At 43.5% G+C, this 20,354-nt stretch overlaps 1 protein-coding gene and 1 pseudogene across 3 annotated transcripts in view; both read right to left on the reverse strand.

Moving 5' to 3' along the window:
* LOC126249631 (ankyrin repeat domain-containing protein 13D) overlaps positions 1 to 14,829 on the reverse strand; it is a 140,462-nt gene extending 125,633 nt beyond the window's left edge. For all 3 annotated transcript variants that reach the window (XM_049951310.1, XM_049951317.1, XM_049951323.1), the window contains exons 1-2: positions 14,605 to 14,829; positions 8,773 to 8,908 (exon numbers count right to left, since the gene is read on the reverse strand). In XM_049951310.1, coding sequence (XP_049807267.1) covers positions 8,773 to 8,908; positions 14,605 to 14,703 — 235 coding nt within the window. In that variant the 5' untranslated portion in view covers positions 14,704 to 14,829. The remainder of the gene's footprint in view (positions 1 to 8,772; positions 8,909 to 14,604) is intronic.
* Positions 14,830 to 19,845: 5,016 nt separating this feature from the next.
* On the reverse strand, positions 19,846 to 19,962 carry LOC126210571 (5S ribosomal RNA; annotated as a pseudogene).
* Positions 19,963 to 20,354: the final 392 nt, after the last annotated feature.

The raw sequence follows: 20,354 nt of genomic DNA on the forward strand, positions 1-20,354 counted from the left end.
ATTCAGCCATGCAGACAGCTGTGCATGCTTCACCTTATAATCTGTATCTTAAGACAACATACATGTTTATTATCAGTAAACTAAATGAATCTTTCACTCTGCAGCAGAAGTTACTAGATATTTAGGCCTGTGTGGCTTCTGGAATATACAGCACCAGGTCTATCTAAAAGAAATCCAACAAAGCAGTATATTCCTTTTAGAATTTAGAGGAACTTTAAGAAAATCACTATATGCAATTAAATTGTGAAATTTTGCTTTTCTTGCTGTTGTATTTATTCCATGAGCAAATGTGTTCACGTCCAAAGTACCTCTACAAGCAACCACTTTTGTACCCTACCGTTTAACAAATTACTTGAATGTAACATTCATCCACAGTTTTAGGTTGGTTGGTTGGTTTATGGGATTAAAGGGACCAGACTGCAACAATCATCGGCCCCTTTGTCCAAAAAATTAAAACCACCCAAAGAAAATAAAAACGAACAGCAGGAAAGACATCAGACAACACGGGACAAGAAATACGCCGACAGAGATCAGACAAAACAAATTAAAATCACACAGAGTGTGACGGTGGTTGGCCGACCATAGAGAAAAAAAAGGAAAAGCCAACCACCGAGAACACATTAAAAACTCAGTTTAAAATCGGAGGCCAAAAGCCAGAATCAACACTAAAAAACAGAAACACTCAGATTAAATAATAAAAACTCCACGCCCGAATAAAACGTAAAACTAAGCCAGCCATAGCAGGGTCATCAGTTAAAAGGGCAGGGAGCGTGTCAGGCAGTGCGAACGTCTGCCTGAGCACAGCTAAAAGCGGACACTCCAAGAAAATGTGGACCGCAGATAAAATGGAGCCGCAGCGACATAGAGGTGGGTCCTTACGGCGCAATAAGTGGCCGTGGGTCATCCGTGTGTGCCCAATGCACAGTCGGCATAGGACGAAAGACTCCTTGTGAGAGACCCGCAAGGGGGAGTGCCACACAGTCGTCGTCTCCTTGACGGCACGGAGTTTGTTACGGGTGGCCAGACCGTGCCATTCAGCGTCCCAGAGCGAGATAACTTTGCGGCGTACGACCGCCCTCAAATCAGTCTCCGGAAGGCCAATGTCTAGAGTGAGTTCACTGGTGGCCTGTTTGGCCAGGCGGTCCACACGTTCATTGCCCGGCACCGACATGACCGGGGGTCCCCACAAAAACCACAGAGCGGCCGCAACGGCCAAGAGTATGCAGGGACTCATGGATAGCCATCACCAGACGAGAACGAGGGAAACACTGGTCGAGAGCTCGTAAACTGCTCAGGGAATCGCTACAGATAACGAAGGACTCACCTGAGCAGGAGCGGATATACTCTAGGGCACGAAAGATGGCAACCAGCTCAGCAGTGTAAACGCTGCAGCCATCCTGCAAGGAACGTTGTTCGGAATGGTCCCCTAGAGTTAGCGCATACCCGACATGACCAGCAACCATCGAACCGTCAGTGTAAACAATGCCAGAGCCCTGATACGTGGCCAGGATGGAATAAAAGCAGCGGCGGAAGGCCTCTGGAGGGACGGAGTCCTTCGGGCCCAGTGCCAAGTCGAGCCGAAGGCAAGAGCAAGGAACACACAATGGATGAGTACGCAAAGTGGCCCGTAAAGGAGGTGGAACAGTGAAAACCCTACGCCCGGAGAGAAGCTCTTTGACGCGGACCGCGATTGTACAACCAGACCGGGGCCGACATTCTGGCAGATGGACGACCGATTGCGGGAACAGGAGACAATAGTTTGGATGCCCGGGCAAGCTAAAAACATGGGCAGCATAAGCGGCCAGCAAACGTTGGCGCCGTAACCGCAGGGGAGGGACACCTGCCTCCACTAGTACGCTGTCCACAGGGCTGGTGCGGAAGGCACCAGTGGCAAGTCGTATCCCGCTGCGTAGTATTGGGTCCAGTACCCGCAACGCAGATGGGGAATCGGAGCCATAAGCCAGGCTCCCATAATCCAGACGGGACTGGATTAACGCCTGGTAAAGCCGTAACAAGGTAGATCGGTCAGCGCCCCAGCTGCTGTGGCTCAAGCATCGCAGAGCATTGAGATGTCGCCAACACGCCTGTTTAAGCTGCCGAATATGAGGCAGCCAAGTCAACCGGGCATCAAAAAGTACACCCAAAAACCTGTGGGTCTCCACCACAGCAAGAAATTTGCCGTCAAGATAAAGCCGCGGCGCAGGATGGACTGTTCGGCGCCGGCAGAAATGCATAACGCGGGTCTTGGCAGCCGAAAACTGAAAACCACGCGCTACAGCCCAAGACTGCGCCTTGCGGATTGTGCCCTGTAGCTGACGTTCAGCAGCTGCAATGCCAATAGAGCTATAGTAAAGGCAGAAGTCGTCAGCATACAGGGAAGCGGAGACAGAATTGCCCACGGCCGCAGCAAGCCCGTTAATGGCTATTAAAAACAGGCAGACACTTAAAACAGAACCCTGTGGCACACCGTTCTCCTGGACGTGGGAGGAACTATATGAGGCCGCGACTTGCACGCGGAAGGTACGATACGACAGAAAATTACGGATAAAAAGCGGCAGAGGACCCCGAAGACCCCATCCATGTAGCGTAGAAAGGATGTGATGACGCCATGTCGTATCGTACGCCTTCCGCATGTCGAAAAAGACAGCGACCAGGTGCTGACGGCGGGCAAAGGCAGTACGGATGGCCGACTCCAGGCTCACCAGATTGTTGGTGGCGGAGCGGCCTTTACGGAACCCACCCTGAGACGGAGCCAGAAGGCCCCGAGACTCCAGTACCAAATTCAAGCGCCGGCTCACCATCCGTTCAAGCAACTTGCAAAGAACGTTGGTGAGACTAATGGGACGGTAGCTGTCCACCTCCAGAGGGCTCTTTCCAGGTTTCAAAACGGGGATGACAATGCTTTCCCGCCATTGCGACGGAAACTCCCCCTCGACCCAAAGACGGTTGTAAAGATCGAGGAGGCGCCGCTGGCAGTCCACTGAAAGGTGTTTCAGCATCTGACAGTGGATGCCATCTGGCCCAGGAGCAGTATCAGGGCAAGCGGCTAGGGCACTGCGAAATTCCCACTCACTGAATGGAGCATTGTAAGATTCTGGGTGGTGGGTGCGAAACGAAAGGCTCCGACGTTCCATCCGCTCTTTAATGGAGCGGAAGGCCAGTGGGTAATTGGAAGAAGCGGAACTAAGAGCAAAATGCTCTGCCAAGCTGTTGGCAATTTCGTCGGAGTCTGTACAAACTGCTCCAGTCAGTGAGAGCGCAGGGATGCTGACAGGGGTCCGATAGCCATAGAGGCGTCGGATCGTGGCCCAGACCTGCGATGGAGTGACATGGAGGCCAATGGTGGACACATACCGCTCCCAGCACTCCTGCTTGCTTTGGCGGATAAGGCGGCGGGCCCGCGCGTGCAGCCGTTTGAAGGTGATGAGGTGTTCAATGCAGGGATGTCGCTTGTGATGCTGTAGCGCCCACCGGCGATCTTTAATCGCTGCAGCGATCTCAGGCGGCCACCAAGGCACAGTCCGCCGCCGAGGGGACCCAGAGGAACGGGGAATGGCAGATTCGGCGGCAGTAACGATGCCGGTGGTGACCGATTGAACCACCACATCAATGTCATCATTAGAGAGAGGCTCAATAGCGGCAGTGGAGGAGAACAAGTCCCAGTCAGCCTTATTCATAGCCCATCTGCTAGGGCGCCCAGAAGAGTGACGCTGTGGTAGTGACAGAAAGATCGGCAAGTAGTCACTACCACACAGGTCGTCATGCACACTCCATTGGACAGACTGTAAGAGGCTAAGGCTACAGATTGAAAGGTCAATGGCGGAGTATGTGCCATGCGCCACACTGAAGTGTGTGAAGGCACCATCATTTAAAATCGAGAGATCGAGCTGCGACAATAAATGCTCAACAGTGGCGCCTCGACCTGTTGCCACAGACCCACCCCACAGAGGGTTATGGGCGTTGAAGTCGCCCAATAGCAAGAAAGGTGGCGGCAATTGGGCTATCAGCGCAGCCAGGACATGCTGCGCGACATCACCATCCGGTGGAAGGTAAAGACTGCAGACGGTAACAGCCTGTGGCGTCCACACCCGAACAGCGACAGCCTCTAAAGCTGTTTGTAGAGGGATAGACTCGCTGTGAAGAGAGTTAAGGACATATATGCAGAAGCCACCAGACACCCTTTCATAAGCTGCCCGGTTCTTATAATAACCCCGATAGCCACGGTGGGCGGGGGTTCGCATTGCTGGAAACCAAGTTTCCTGAAGAGCAATGCAGAAGAAAGGGTGAAGGCTGATAAGTTGGCGGAGCTCAGCTAGATGGTGGAAGAAACCGCTGCAGTTCCACTGGAGGATGGTATTGTCCATGGCGGAGAAAGGCGTGACGGGACTGGGAAGGCAGATTACGCCGCTGGGTCACCTGCTGCCTATGATGGAGCACCCGTGCAAGTGCTATCCATTGCCTCTGAGGGACCGGCGAGATCGAGGTCCTCAGCGGACGCAAGGATCTCCACCTCATCCTCAGACGCAGAGCTTTTAGGTCGCGGTGGAGTAGGTGCCACCGCAGGTGTCTTGGTCTTACGGGTCTTCAAAGTCGTTTTCTCTTGCTGTTCCTTTGGTTGCCATTGTTGAGAGGGCTTATTGGAGCCAGTCTCCGGGACCGAAGAGGATCGCAAAGCCCGTCGACCAGCGACCTGTGGCTTCTTCAGCCACTGGTGGGTGTCTGCTGTGCCGCTGGTAGGAACCTGGGAAGGGAGTGACCCAAGGCATCCCTTCCGAGCGAAAGAAGCCGAAGAAGACTTACGCTTCTCCGGCTTAGAAGTGGGGACTGGTGTCCCCAGTGGTTTAGTGGGTGCTGCTCCCGAGGTAGATGGTGTGGGAGCAACAGCGAGAGAAGGGGCCCCCATTGTCAAGGGGGCAGGTGAGGTCCTCTGACTCTGATAACTGACTGTATGTCTTGCAGCTGAAGGAGCTGGAGCAGGAGTGACAGTGGAGGCATAAGATGACATCATGCGCACGGGATGTAGCCATTCAAATTTCCGCTTAGCCTCAGTGTAGGTCAGCCGGTCCAGGGTCTTATATTCCATGATTTTGCGTTCTTTCTGTAAGATACTGCAGTCCGGCGAGCAAGGGGAATGAGGCTCTCCACAGTTGACACAGACGGGAGGTGGAGCACATGGAGTATCGGGATGAGATGGGCGTCCACAATCTCGACATGTGAGGCTAGAAGTACAGCAAGAGGACATGTGACCGAAATTCCAGCATTTAAAGCACCGCATTGGGGGAGGGATATAGGGTTTGACGTCACATCGGTAGACCATCACCTTGACCTTCTTTGGTAATGTATCACCTTCGAAGGCCAAGATGAAGGCACCGGTAGCTACCTGATTGTCCCTCGGACCCCGATGAACACGCCGGACGAAATGTACACCTCGGCGCTCTAAATTAGCGCGCAGCTCGTCATCAGACTGCAAAAGGAGGTCCCTATGGAAAATAACACCCTGGACCATATTTAAAATCATATGTGGGGTGATGGTAACGTGAACATCCCCCAACTTGTCACAAGGAAGTAACCTGCGTGACTGGGCAGAGGATGCCGTTTTTATGAAAACTGACCCAGAGCGCATTTTGGACAAGCCCTCCACCTCCCCAAACTTGTCCTCTAAATGCTCTACAAAGAACTGAGGCTTCATGGATAGAAACGAGTCACCATCAGCTCTGGTACAGACGAGATACCTGGGCGAATACACGTCACTGTCATTCATTGCCTTTCGTTCCTCCCATGGAGTGGCCAGGGATGGGAACGATTTGGGGTCATAAACGTTAGCTTTAAAATGAGCCCTCGAACGCTTAGAGACTGCTGGTGGCTGGCCGCCAGCGAGAGATGATGTACCACGCTTCATTGCGGGTCATCCGCCCTGATGCCACCTACTCCGACCAAGGGCCCTCCCCACGGGCGCCACCCAGCCGCAGCAATAGCCACCTGGCAGGATGGCCATTGCCGGGAGTCCTGATGCCCCAGGGAGATGGGCATCTACTCCTTGGCATACGTGGGGAGTTAACGTCGCAGGCATCAGTAGAGCGATCCCTGTGTTGTCAGGGGGCTACAACCAACAGGGTACATGGCGGCCCCACCACAACGGACTGGCTACCGTGCTGGATCTTAGGTGCTAAAATGTCCAAGGTCGTCGTCGCAGTTAAAAGCAACGCTGCAGAGTGCAGCGTGGTAATCGCACCCAGGGACGTATCCTAGCCCACGAGATGGAAAACGAGCGGGACACCATTGCAACGACGAAAAAGCCGGCTAAAGGTCTCAATACACGACGGATACAGTGCACCATGTAAGGCGCCCTTCCCCAATTGGCTCGTTCTTCGGAATAATTTAGAAAGATGGAGGTCAAACCCGAGAGGGGACCATCACATAAGGCCGAAACATTTGAGACTCCTTTTAGTCGCCTCTTACGACAGGCAGGAATACCGCGGGCCTATTCTAACCCCCGAACCCGCAGGGGGGCAGTTTTAGGTAACAAGCATACAGTCGCATACCAAAATATGCAGCTTTCATATGTCAGAATTCTTATGACTACCTTGGCTCCTTTTGCTGGTAGGAAAGATAATTTCCACATGGACTTTCACACAGCTGAGAAACACAATGGATTTCAATATCAATCCTACAATTTCAAGAAAAAAACGTCTTCCTCAGCCCATTAATTTAATTTCTTTGAGTGTTCGGCCCAAGCTAATTTGTGACGGCTTGCCAAAATAATGATCAATTTTGTATCTATAATTAAATACTTATAAACATACAAAATACCCGACTGGAAAATGTGGTAACGTTTTAGTGCCCGACATATCATTTGAAAATCATAGGGAAGATCAACGAATAAAAATTAAAATCATTGCCAGGATTTGGGGGGCAGAGAGGGGGAGGGGAAGGTGTTATTTACCTGCAAAGGAAATGCCGTGCAAGATGTTAACAATTCTAAGAGTACTGTTCCAGCATCTGTAGTCTCTTTCAACACTTTTGGCATGATAGCTGACTTTCAAACTAATCCAGAGGTGTGTGTGTGTGTGTGTGTGTGTGTGTGTGTGTGTGTGTGTGGACATGATATACAACAGATAGGTACAGCCCATACCAAAGAGGGACCAATGACCTCAGCAGTTTGGTCCCACAAGAACTTACCACCACCACCACCACCACCACCACCACCACACCAAAGTTTAACATACAGTAGTTGCCCAGAAAATATACGGAAATCTTTGCAAGAAAGTTGACTTCCTCCTCACAAAATCCTGTAGGGTAAATTTGGTGGAAAAAATATTTAAGAAAACTGTTTAAGGAAGATTACCACCTCCATCATATATTTTGTACAGGCATCCTGTGAACAACACAATAGTGATTAGATACCATTCAGAAGCAAATAAAGGTTATTTTCCCCTTGTTCCACAGGTGAATGCAATAGGGCGAAATATAACTAAAATTGATATGCAGTACCTTCCATTATGGACTTTACAGTGGCTTGCAGAGTATATACACAAATATATACCAAAGGCTGGGTTCAATGTGTGTGTCTCATGTCGCAATGCCATGTTTCGTTCAGAACAGACTGTATGACACCCTGTAATGGGGAAAAAATTAAGTCATATAGCAAATAATTCGGGTGTTAGAAAAATGATCCCCAGTCATAAATGCCCAATGTCAACTACAACACCTGCCCCCCTCCCCCCCGCACAAATGGAAGGTATAGAATGGCATGTGTTAATGGCATAGAGGAGGGGGAGGGGGGAAGCGGACTGTTGGGTACAGGGTGTCGGTTGCAAATGGTTAGCAGAGACTGAGGCCAGGAGGATTATGGGAACAATGAATGTTTTGCAAAGGCAACTCCCATCTGCGTAATTCAGAACAGATGGTGCTGGGTGGGTGGGGGGGGGCAGGATTCAGATGGCTGCACCCATCTGGCGCCTTCCTCGTAACACCAGGTTTTCTGATCTATGCAGATGGGAGTTGTCCTTAGGTATCTGGATTCCTCCACTGCCTCCCCCCACTCTGCCCCCCCCCCCCCCCCCGCAGCACCACCTTTTATGAACTACACAGATGGGAGTTACCCTTGGAAAACACACTTCACTCCCGTAATCCTCCTAACATCGATCCTCCACTAACCCTCTACCCAACAGTCTCCACCTCCTCTGCAGAGGTGTGCGCACTTGTGTTCTCTAACTCATTAATGGATCTGTCCAAAAACTAACCAACTGTCATCCTTTCTTGCGTGCTTTCAATGACACAATGCTTCTGCTATTTGGTAACTGGTCGTCTTTCATCCTAAATTATTCATAAACTTGACTGTAAGCATAACTTGGAAAATGGTGTGGATGTAAGAAACATTAGACAATATCACAGTAACATAAACGCAACAGTAGGGTAAAAACTATCTGCTACTGTACTTATGAGCAGCAATCTCTTAGTCACAAATTAGATAAATGTGACTCGTTCATCTTGAAGAAATCTTTCACTTAAAAATGAAAGGAACCTATCTGAAAGAGGGAAAGGATGAAAAACTAAAACAGTTGTGTCTTTTGAACAACCAACCAAGGAGGTTCATGCTATGATTCGCAGAGGTAAAAATTGTACTTACTAAGATAAACAACTTACATATAAACACCAAATTCCCACTATTACTTGCCTGAGACTATGAACAGCTCGTTTTATACTATATATCACAGTACATGCAACAGACAGAATAATGTTGCAATTAATTTATTAATGATGTAAACTTACCAGTCCATCCATCACAATTTTCTGTGTTGACATTGGTGGTGTGCTGCAGTAGGACGCGTGCAGATTCTAGGTGGCCAAGTGTAACAGCTAACATCAGTGGTGTTCGTCCTCTCGTGTCTCTCTTCTCTTTATCGCACTGCACCAGAAATTATCAGAGATGATTACATATTTTTTAACATATGCAAAAGAAGTCAAGTATCTGCAGGTTACCTCGTGGCGTGGGTGGTCACAGACTTATTCATTGATATACTACTAATGGGAAATGACTTATGCTATCCATCAATCAGCCTTAGTATGGCACAGAACTGAGTTAGGTATGCAACCGTATGAATACCACACCATTACTTCCAAACTCAGAATGATTGTTGACAAACTGTAGAAGTATGTAGGTGTACTGTTCTGTGGTTGTCAGTAGCACAAATGTTTCAAGAGATATCTGCAAGAGGTTCTAGAAGGTGGTGGTGGTTAGTGTTTAACGTCCCGTCGACAACGAGGTCATTAGAGACGGAGCGCAAGCTCGGGTTAGGGAAGGATTGGGAAGGAAATCGGCCGTGCCCTTTCAAAGGAACCATCCCGGCATTTGCCTGAAACGATTTAGGGAAATCACGGAAAACCTAAATCAGGATGGCCGGAGACGGGATTGAACCGTCGTCCTCCCGAATGCGAGTCCAGTGTGCTAACCACTGCGCCACCTCGCTCGGTGTTCTAGAAGGACACCACAAATTATCCACATTACACATTCTCGTCAACAAACACTTTCTTCCCTAATGATTACACCCCCAGAAAGATTCTATACAACAAGAATATAGGTAACACAGGTAAGCCTTTTGACATTTTCGTCTCAAAAATCTGATATTATTATTATCTACAACAGAAAACCTGCAGAGCTTATGCATTAACATGTGACTTGTACCTTCAGTTCTTATGAATATAAGCATATAACAATATAGAAAATTCTGTTTCATTTGCTGATTTACCCTTCAGCATTAATATAATACTGAATTGAATGTGTTGTGTTTTGTCTAAATTCAGTGACAGTTCACTTACGGAGAACCAGTTATTAATTTTTAAAAAATTAATATTTGCATTGTTGAACTTACTCCACTCGGACTGATTATAATACTTGCGGCATGAGCAAAGAGAACTAGGCCTAGTTCTGTTTCTTGGCTATATGACATAAGATCATTTATTTATAACAAGAATGGACACAAAATTGAACCTGCAGCGGTATAACTGTAGTAATTATTTTCAGTTCTGAAGCTCTTTCATCGTGTACACCACCCAAGTTTCTTAATGCAACACTTTGCAGCCTTTTATTTTGACAGAATTAAAACCAGATCAACGATACAGGAACATTTACGCTTCTCTAGGAAAAGACTTTGCAATATTTTTGTCATTTAAATTTTGCACAATCTGATTTGTGAGTTTAAAAGTCACATGTTCTATGGTTAGCCCCCCCCCCCCACCATGAACCATGTATCTTGCTGCTGGTGGGGAGGCTTGCGTGCCTCAACGATACAGATAGCCGTACTGAAGGTGCAACCACAATGGAGAGGTACCTGTTGAGAGGCTAGACAAACGTGTGGTTCCTGAAGATGGGCAGCAGCCTTTTCAATAGTTGCAGGGGCAACAGTCTGGATGATTGACTGATCTGCCCTTGTAACACTAACCAAAACGGCCTTGCTGTGCTGGTACTGCGAACTTCTGAAAGCAAGGGGAAACTGCAGCCGTAATTTTTCCCGAGGGCATGCAGCTTTACTGTATGATTAAATGATGATAGGGCCGCTTGGGTAAAATATTCCAAAGGTAAAATAGTCCCCCATTCAGATCTCCAGGAGGGGACTACTCAGGAGGACGTCGTTACCAGGAGAAAGAAAACTGGCGTTCTACGGGTCGGAGCGTGGAATGTCAGATCCCTTAATCGGGCAAGTAGGTTAGAAAATTTAAAAAGGGAAATGCATAGGTTAAAGTTAGATATAGTGGGAATTAGTGAAGTTCGGTGGCAGGAGGAACAAGACTTTTGGTCAGGTGAATACAAGGTTATAAATACAAAATCAAATAGAGGAAATGCAGGAGTAGGTTTAATAATGAATAAAAAAATAGGAGTACGGGTAAGCTACTACAAACAGAATAGTGAACGCATTATTGTAGCAAAGGTAGACACGAAGCCCACGTCTACTACAGTAGTACAAGTTTATATGCCAACTAGCTCTGCAGATGACGAAGAATTTGAAGAAATGTATGATGAAATAAAAGAAATTATTCAGATAGTGAAGGGAGATGAAAATTTAATAGTCATGGATGACTGGAATTCGGTAGTAGGAAAAGGGAGAGAAGGAAACGTAGTAGGTGAATATGGATTGGGGCTAAGAAATGAAAGAAGAAGCCGCCTGGTAGAATTTTGCACAGAGCATAACTTAATCATAGCTAACACTTGGTTCAAGAACCATAAAAGAAGGTTGTATACATGGAAGAATCCTGGAGATACTAGAAGGTATCAGATAGATTATATAATGGTAAGACAGAGAATTAGGAACTAGGTTTTAAATTGTAAGACATTTCCAGGGGCAGATGTCTACTCTGACGACAATCTACTGTTTATGAACTGTACATTAAAACTGAAGAAACTGCAAAATGGTGGGAATTTAAGGAGATGGGACCTGGATAAACTGACTAAACCAGAGGTTGTAGAGAGTTTCATGGAGAAAATAAGGGTACAATTGACAAGAATGGGGGAAAGAAATGCAGTAGAAGAAGAAAGGGTAGCTTTGAGGGATGAAATAGTGAAGGCAGCAGAGGATCAAATACGTAAAACGACGAGGGCTAGTAGAAACCTTTGGGTAACAGAAGAAATATTGAATTTAATTGATGAAAGGAGAAAATATAAAAATGCAGTAAGTGAAGCAGGCAAAAAGGAATACAAACGTCTCAAAAATGAGATCGACAAGAAGTGCAAAATGGCTAAGCAGGGATGGCTAGAGGACAAATTTAAGGATGTAGAGGCTTATCCCACTAGGGGTAAGATAGATACTGCCTACAGGAAAATTAAAGAGACCTTTGGAGAAAAGAGAACCACTTGCATGAATATCAAGAGCTCAGATGGAAACCCAGTTCTAAGCAAAGAAGGGAAAGCAGAAAGGTGGAAGGAGTATATAGAGAGACTATACAAGGGTGATGTACTTGAGTACAATATTATGGAAATGGAAGAGGATGCAGATGAAGATGAAATGGGAGATACAATACTGCGTGAAGAGTCTGACAGAGCACTGAAAGACCTGAGTCGAAACAAGGCCCTTGGAGTAGACAACATTCCATTAGAACTACTGACAGCCTTGGGAGAGCCAGTCCTGACAAAACTCTACCAGCTGGTGAGCAAGATGTATGAGACAGGCGGAATACCCCCAGACTTCAAGAAAAATATTATAATTCCAATCCCAAAGAAAGCAGGTGTTGACAGATGTGAAAATTACCGAACTATCAGTTTAATAAGTCACAGCTGCAAAATACTAATGCGAATTCACAGACGAATGGAAAAACTGATAGAAGCCGACTGCAGGGAAGATCAGTTTGGATTCCGTAGAAATGTTGGAACACGTGAGGCAATACTGACCCTACGACATCTTAGAAGAAAGGTTAAGGAAAGGCAAACCTATGTATTTAGCATTTGTAGACTTAGAGAAAGCTTTTGACAATGTTGATTGGAATACTCTCTTTCAAATTCTGATGGTGGCAGGGGTAAAATACAGGGAGCGAAAGGCTATTTACAATTTGTACAGAAACGAAGATTGCAGTTATGAGTCGAGGGGCATGAAAGGGAAGCAGTGGTTGGGAAGGGAGTGAGACAGGCTTGTAGCCTATCCCCGATATTATTCAATCTGTATATTGAGCAAGCAGTTAAGGAAACAAAAGAAAAGCTCGGAGTAGGTATTAAAATACATGGAGAAGAAATAAAAACTTTGAGGTTTGCCGATGACATTGTAATTCTGTGAGAGACAGCAAAGGACTTGGAAGGGCAGTTGAATGGAATGGACAGTGTCTTGAGATGAACATCAACAAAAGCAAAACGAGGATAATGGAATGTAGTCGAATTAAATCGGGTGATGCTGAGGGAATTAGATTAGGAAATGAGACACTTGAAGTAGTAAAGGAGTTTTGCTACTTGGGGAGCAAAATAACTGATGATGGTCGAAGTAGAGAGGATATAAAATATAGACTGGCAATGGCAAGGAAAGCGTTTCCGAAGATGAAAAATTTGTTAACATCGAGTATAGATTTAAATGTCGGGAAGTCTTTTCTGAAAGTATTTGTATGGAGTGTAGCCATGTATGGAAGTGAAACATGGACAATAAATAGTTTAGACAAGAAGAGAATAGAAGCTTTCGAAATGTGGTGCTACAGAAGAATGCTGAAGATTAGATGGATAGATCACATAACTAATGAGGAGGTATTGAACAGAATTGGGGAGAAGAGGAGCTTGTAGCACAACTTGACTAGAAGAAGGGATCGGTTACTAGGACATGTTCTGAGACATCGAGGGATCACCAATTTAGTATTGGAGGGCAGCATGGAGGGTAAAAAGAGGGAGACCAAGAGATGAATACACTAAGCAGATTCAGAAGGATGTAGGCTGCAGTAGGTACTGGGAGATGGAGATGCTTGCACAGGATAGAGTAGCATGGAGAGCTGCATCAAACCAGTCTCAGGACTGAAGACCACGACCACAAAAACAACAACAACAACATGGTTAGCTACTTTTTAAGTCCAATTTGAGGGTATCTTATTTTGAGAGAAGCGTGTTCTGGTTCTTGTGTACAGTATCCTTTTGAATATCTTCAAGGAAGAGGTAATTAGTGAGGCTGGCAGCTATTAATACCTATTACTATCTTCCTTTAAAGCAGTCTGAAAACAGCATATATAAGTCTGTCTGGCATATCCCCTGTGATGGTGATGGACTGCTTATGGGTGAAGAACAAGATTTTTAGTTCTTTACTTATCAACTTGACGAGAGTATTTGCTTCTAAGGGAGTTAATTACATTCTTAACTTATTTGGCTTGGCATATAGTAACTGTGATTTACATTCTGTAAATCTTAGTTTTCCAAGTAGAAACAATGCTGAACACAAGAGAGCCATCAAAATGACGGTAACCTGAATAAATATCTATTGGACTTTTCCTCAACAACAGGGTAGGAGATAATCTACGAAAGCAAAATGTGCTGGACAGCAACATCACAAAGTATATGGACGAAAAATGTCGAGAGGGGTTAGAAACTGGAGCGCGCAGCACTCGATTCGGGTGTTAACATTGCTAATAATCTTTCACCGAATGAGAATAGAATGAAACGACCAGCAATGACATTTTTTAATGTTAGCGCAATTTGAAACGGTGCTTTTGTCTACTACCAAGTAGCTCTGTCAGCGAACGAAGCTCTAAACATATCACAGTCTAACGATCCATTTAATATTATGCAGAATAGAATCGTATTTCATTACGTTACAACCAAGTCACAATTCTAGTGACGAACACACACGTAGTGTCATTTGCGGGGCTTCATCCCATAACTTCACAGGCTTCTTCACTCGCACCAAAGGCAAAAGTGAACATGACAATCCGTTCTGGTTTGAAATTGCTCATCAAAATACTATTACGAAAATGCCAAGGCATAATCATTTATTCGCTTATTATTCACGGTCGTCATCAATGAATAAATGAGAAACATCTAAGGTACAGGATGACAAACAACACTCACAATCAGAGTATCACACTGCATTGACATCAGCTCTAAAATACGAGACAATCGAAGCAACAATACGTCCTCCAAACACTACTAACCCCATCTTTTGACAGTACTCTGTCCAATTCCTTGTAGTCATTATTCCACACAAGCCAATGTATAGGATATTCATTTTTTATATCATCGATAGACGGCATTTTACTGTACACAATTACAAAACTCAATTTGGAAAAAAAATACTAGATAATGTTCTAAATTAAATATTTGATCACGCCCCCATCATACACAACACAACCACCATGCTCAAATTCTGACACAACCAAAGTTACTTCTAACAAAGATTCTGGATTCGGCAAGATTAACTTAATTAAGTGATCCAAAGATGACGATAGATACCCATTTTTTCCATTTCACAAACATATAATTGGTAGCCTATAATCAAATATAGAATTAACTGCCACTTCATGAAAAAAGTGAAATGTAGTAGAATATTTAAAATCGTTCATTTCTATCATTATTCACCGCACATTACGAATGCTTCGTAACAAGTAAGATCTCAAGTGGCTTTCAGTATCCAGAATCCGATGGTTAAAACACTCTCAATCAGAGATTTTTATATGAGGCAATGTTACGATATCGTCGCCATTCCAATATTTACAAAAAACAACCTGTAAACGCCTCTATAGTACTTGGCGTAGCGTACTTATTTTCTAAAACGTATTAGGCTTCTTCGTTTCCATTCGCGTATGGAGCGCAATACAAATCACTGCTTGAATGCCTGCGTGTGAGTTGATGTTAGTCTAATCTTTTCTTCGCATTTTCTATAGAAGCAATACGTGAGGGCATATAGTATATTCATAGATTTCTCATTTAAAGTTGGTTCTTGAAAGTTAGTAAGTAGACTTTCACAAATAGTTGGCACTTGTCGTCAGGCCTCTAAACGTTCAAGTTCTTCAGCAACTGCTTGACATTCGCCCATAGGTCAAACAAACCCCTCACAGTTCATGTGGTATTCTTCATGCACCAGTACATTATATATCCTCTAATAGTCCTATGTGGTATTGATTTCACACATTTGAACAATATTATAGGCTGAGCCATATGAGTCTTTTGTCAGAAACCTCCTCTGTAGTCTATATTGTCCTAGTAGTAATACCATTGAAGTGAGGTCTGTTGACTCCTTTACCTTCACAGTTTGTGTGAACTGACTGATTCTAGTTGTGACTCACTGATATTTTAGTCATAGAATACTGTTTTTTCGTTTTTTTGAAGAGTGCAATGTTACATTTCTGACCATTTAAAGTATGGCGACATCACTGATCGACTTCGCCACAATAACTGAGCGAATCAATCGCTAAGTACGAATGCACTCTCTCACAGCGATATCCGGATAAAATACTTTGGGTTTCAAGCCATGTCAAGTGGTTAACTGCTCACAAGTTTTCAGTAAAGCTCTCCGCTACCATTATCAAGTTGATAAATATTAGATAGACCAACACTTTCTGGAATAGCGCTACAAATGAAACAATAGAGTTCAAACTACATGACAATACCCTTAATAAAGACGGTGAATTGCAGCTGAGTACGGCCTGGGATCCTGTGATTGGGGAGCGGAAGCAGACGCAGTGGTAGTGACACCAAAACATTCCTACATGCAGTGTGGAACCTGGCACCAGGTGTGTCACTGGTGGTGGGGCGGCTATATAGGCATGGTAGCGGCATTCTCACAACAGTCAACCACTTGACAATGGTAGATGAGATCTCTGCAGAAAGCTCATGGCAGTTAATCACTGGACACAGCTTAAACACGAGAATACTTTATTAATAAATGAATCGTTGACTATACAAAAGTATCTTTATTTATTTTTTATCCATCTTTCAGCATTAACATTCCATCGATGTCGTCAGAAGAATTACAGCTGTTTTTACATTATGTTTTACATAGTACGATATTACATGGTAAAAATATAGCAGTGTTGTACCCTATTAGCTTATAACTGCCTCTACACTCATATCTATACATAACAGTAAGACTTATTTTATCAGCATTAACATGCAGTCTATGTCGTCAGAAGAATTACAGCTATTTGTTCATTATTTTTCATATCACAAAATATTATATGGTAAAATATATAGCAGTGTTGTATCCTATTAGCTTATAGCTGCCTCTACACCCATATCTATACACGAGATTAGATTAGATTAGTTTTTCGTTCCATAGATCCGTGCTGAGGAGATCCTCCTGGATGTGGAACATGTCAATTTTTTAATGCTGAAATAACAATACTAATAGTATGAATATGTACAATACATCATTTGTTTCTATTAAAAAATTCGTCAATGGAGGAGAAGGAATTGGCCACTAGTAAGTCTTTCAGGCTCCTTTTAAACTGATCTTTATTTGTAACTAAATTTTTTATGTTTGCTGGCAAGTTATTGAAGATGAGTGTTCCTGAGTAGTGGACCACTTTGTGAACTAAATGAAAAGCTTTTAAGTCCTTGTGCAGATTATTTTTGTTCCTGGTATTGTATGTATGAACTGAGCTGTTTGTTGGAAAAAGAGATATATTATTTCGGACAAATTTCATTAAGGAGTAAAGATACTGAGAGGCAGTAGTTAGTATACCCAATTCTTTGAAGAGGTTTCTATAGGACGTCCGTGAATTTACTCCACAAATAATATGTCTTACACGCTTTTGGATTCTGAAAACTTTTGTTTGACTTGAAGAGTTACCCCAAAATATTATACCATATGACATTATGGAATGGAAGTAGGCAAAGTACGCAAGCTTTTTCATTTTTATGTCGACTATGTCTGCTAACACCCGAATTGCCAATACAGATTTGTTAATTCGTTCCTGCAGTTCCGTGGTGTGTTCCTCCCAACTGAATTTATTATCAAGTTGTAAACCCAGGAATTTAAGACGGTCAAGCTCTTCTATCTGCTCTTCTTCATACTTTATGCATATGCTGGGTGGAAACCTCTTACAGATTCTGAATTGCATATAGTTAGTCTTTTCGAAGTTTAATGTCAGTGAGTTGGCTTTAAACCATTTATTAATATCCATGAAAATATCATTAGCAGATCTTTCAAGAACTACACTCGACATACTATTTATTGCAATACTTGTGTCATCTGCAAACAAAACGAACTCTGCTTCTGGCAGTGTAACTGATGAGAGATCATTAATGTACACAAGAAAAAGCAATGGCATTAAGATGGATCCTTGTGGGACACCACATGTAATTTCTTCCCATTCTGATGATGACTGATGACTTAATTCACTAGTGCCTTGCACTGACACTCTTTGTTTCCTGTTAGCGAGATATGACTTGAACCATTTTGCAGCACTGCCTGTGACACCATAGAATTCTAATTTATTTAAAAGGATGTTGGGGTTCACACAATCAAATGCCTTTGACAAATCACAGAAAATAACTGCTGCTTGTAACTTGTTATTTAATGAATTAAGTACTTTTTCACTGTAGGTGTAAATAGCCTTCTCGATATCAGAACCCTTCAGAAATCCAAACTGTGATCTTGATAATATGTTATTTGTGGTCAGATGGTTGAGAAGCTGCCTGTACATTACTTTTTCTAATTTTTTTGAGAATGCTGGCAAAAGTGAAATCGGTCTGTAGTTTGATGGTATCTCTTTATCCCCTTACTTGACTAGAGGCTTAACATCTGCATATTTTAGCCAGTCAGGAAATGTCCCAGTTATAATTGACTGGTTACACAAGTAACTTAGAATTGTACTAAACTCACAAGATCATGCCTTAATTAACTTTGTTGATATTTCATCGTAACCACTGGAATGCTTTGTTTTTAAAGATTTTATTATGGAAGTTATTTCTTTTGGTGAAGTGAGTGATATATTCATGTACCTGAAGCTATTTGTAAAGGCTAGTTTCAGATATTCAAGGGCATGATTTACTGATCCTGACAATCCCATTCTATCAGTAACAGATGTAAATTACTTGTTAAATAGATTTGCCACACTATGCCAATCGGTTACTAATGTGTCATCTACCCTTAGTACTATTTGCTCCTGTTCGTTTCTGGTTCTACCAGTCTCCTCTTTCATTATATCCCATATTGTTTTTATCTTGTTCCCTGACATTGCTATCTTCTTCTCGTAGTGCATTTGTTTAGATGTCTGAATTACTTTTTTAAATATTTTACAGTATTCCTTGTATTTAGCTAAATCATCAGCATTGGAGCTATTCTTGGTCGACAGATGCATTTCCCTTTTTGTCTTACAGGAAGTCTTTATTTCTTGTGTAATCCATGGTTTTATTATAGACTTCTGTTTAATTTGAGTAACTTTTAGAGGAAAACAGTTTTCAAACATGGTACTGACATTGTTCATGAATGTGTTATATTTTTCATTCATGTCATGAGCACTATAAACATCCTTCCAGTTCATATCTTTGAGCAGTTTTCTAAAACACTCAATTTTTGGTAGATTGACTACTCTCCTATACTCAGATTTAGCAGTCTTCATAATCTGCTTAGAATTTACATCTAAAACAAGGACCTGCATGTCATGATCTGATAGTCCATTTATTACAGGTTTTATGATATGATTTTGTTCCTTTGATTTGTCTATAAAAATGTTATCAATGGCTGTCCTTGAGGTTTTAGTGATCCTAGTTGGAAAGTTTACAGTGTGAGTTAGATTGAAAGACAACATTACTAACTGCAGTAAATGTTTACTGGAAGATTGGATTAGAAAATCTGTATTAAAGTCACCAGCAATCATAATTTCTTTGTTTCTTCCTGTTAAATAACCCAAAAGAGTTTCTATATGATTTATGAATAGATTATAATTTCTTGCAGGTGCTCGGTAAATAGTTACTATTATATAGGATCTGCTATGGAACTCTACTTCTGTTCCACATGCTTCTAGATGCTGCTCTAAACAGAATTTATAAATGTCAATGTTCTTGAATTTATGGCGGTTTTTAATAAATGTGGCAACTCCTCCTCCATCCATATCTATTCTGCAGAAGTAGGAAGCTAGCTTAACTCCTGAAATGTCTAACATATCTATACCAGTGATCACTTGATGTTCAGAGAGGCAGATTTTGTCAATTAGGTTAGATGAATTCATTTCATCTATACAAATGAGTAGCACTCCGTCTTCAGGCCACAACTGGCCCATCGGGACCATCCGACCGCCGTGTCATCCTCAGTTGAGGATGCAGATAGGAGGGGTGTGTGGTCAGCACACCGCTCTCCCGGTCGTTATGATGGTTTTCTTTGACCGGAGCCGCTACTATTCGGTCGAGTAGCTCCTCAATTGGCATCACGATGCTGAGTGCACCCTGAAAAATGGCAACAGCACATGGCAGCTAGATGGTCACCCATCCAAGTGCCAGCCACGCCCGACAGCGCTTAACTTCGGTGATCTCACGGGAACCGGTGTATCCACTGCGGCAAGGCCATTGCCATACAAATGAGTAGTTCATCAACTTTATTTCTATGTCCCGGAATGTTCTGGTGTAATAAAGATAACTGATACTGCATACTAATGGGATTATAACTGCTATGGCGAAGATGAACTGGCAGTTTCTGATTACTTTCTGTTAAACATTGTTTAAATGGAGGCTGCATGCTAAAATCTGATTCCTGTTCATCTGTTTTCTCAGACTGGGTGTACCTGCCAATCTCTCTTAAAACTTTTTTTCTTTCCCCCTTCCCTATCCTAAAAAAGGCATTCCTCTGACACCTGTGACCACTGGTGTTTTACCACTTGTGACATTGTCCACCCTTAAGTTTTCTGCATTGAACCAAGACAGTTTTCCCTTCCCTTTCGTATTGAGGTGAAGGTCATGCCTAGTG

Source organism: Schistocerca nitens, chromosome 1 (genome assembly GCF_023898315.1).
Source record: "Schistocerca nitens isolate TAMUIC-IGC-003100 chromosome 1, iqSchNite1.1, whole genome shotgun sequence".
NCBI classification, from domain to species: Eukaryota; Metazoa; Arthropoda; class Insecta; order Orthoptera; family Acrididae; genus Schistocerca; species Schistocerca nitens.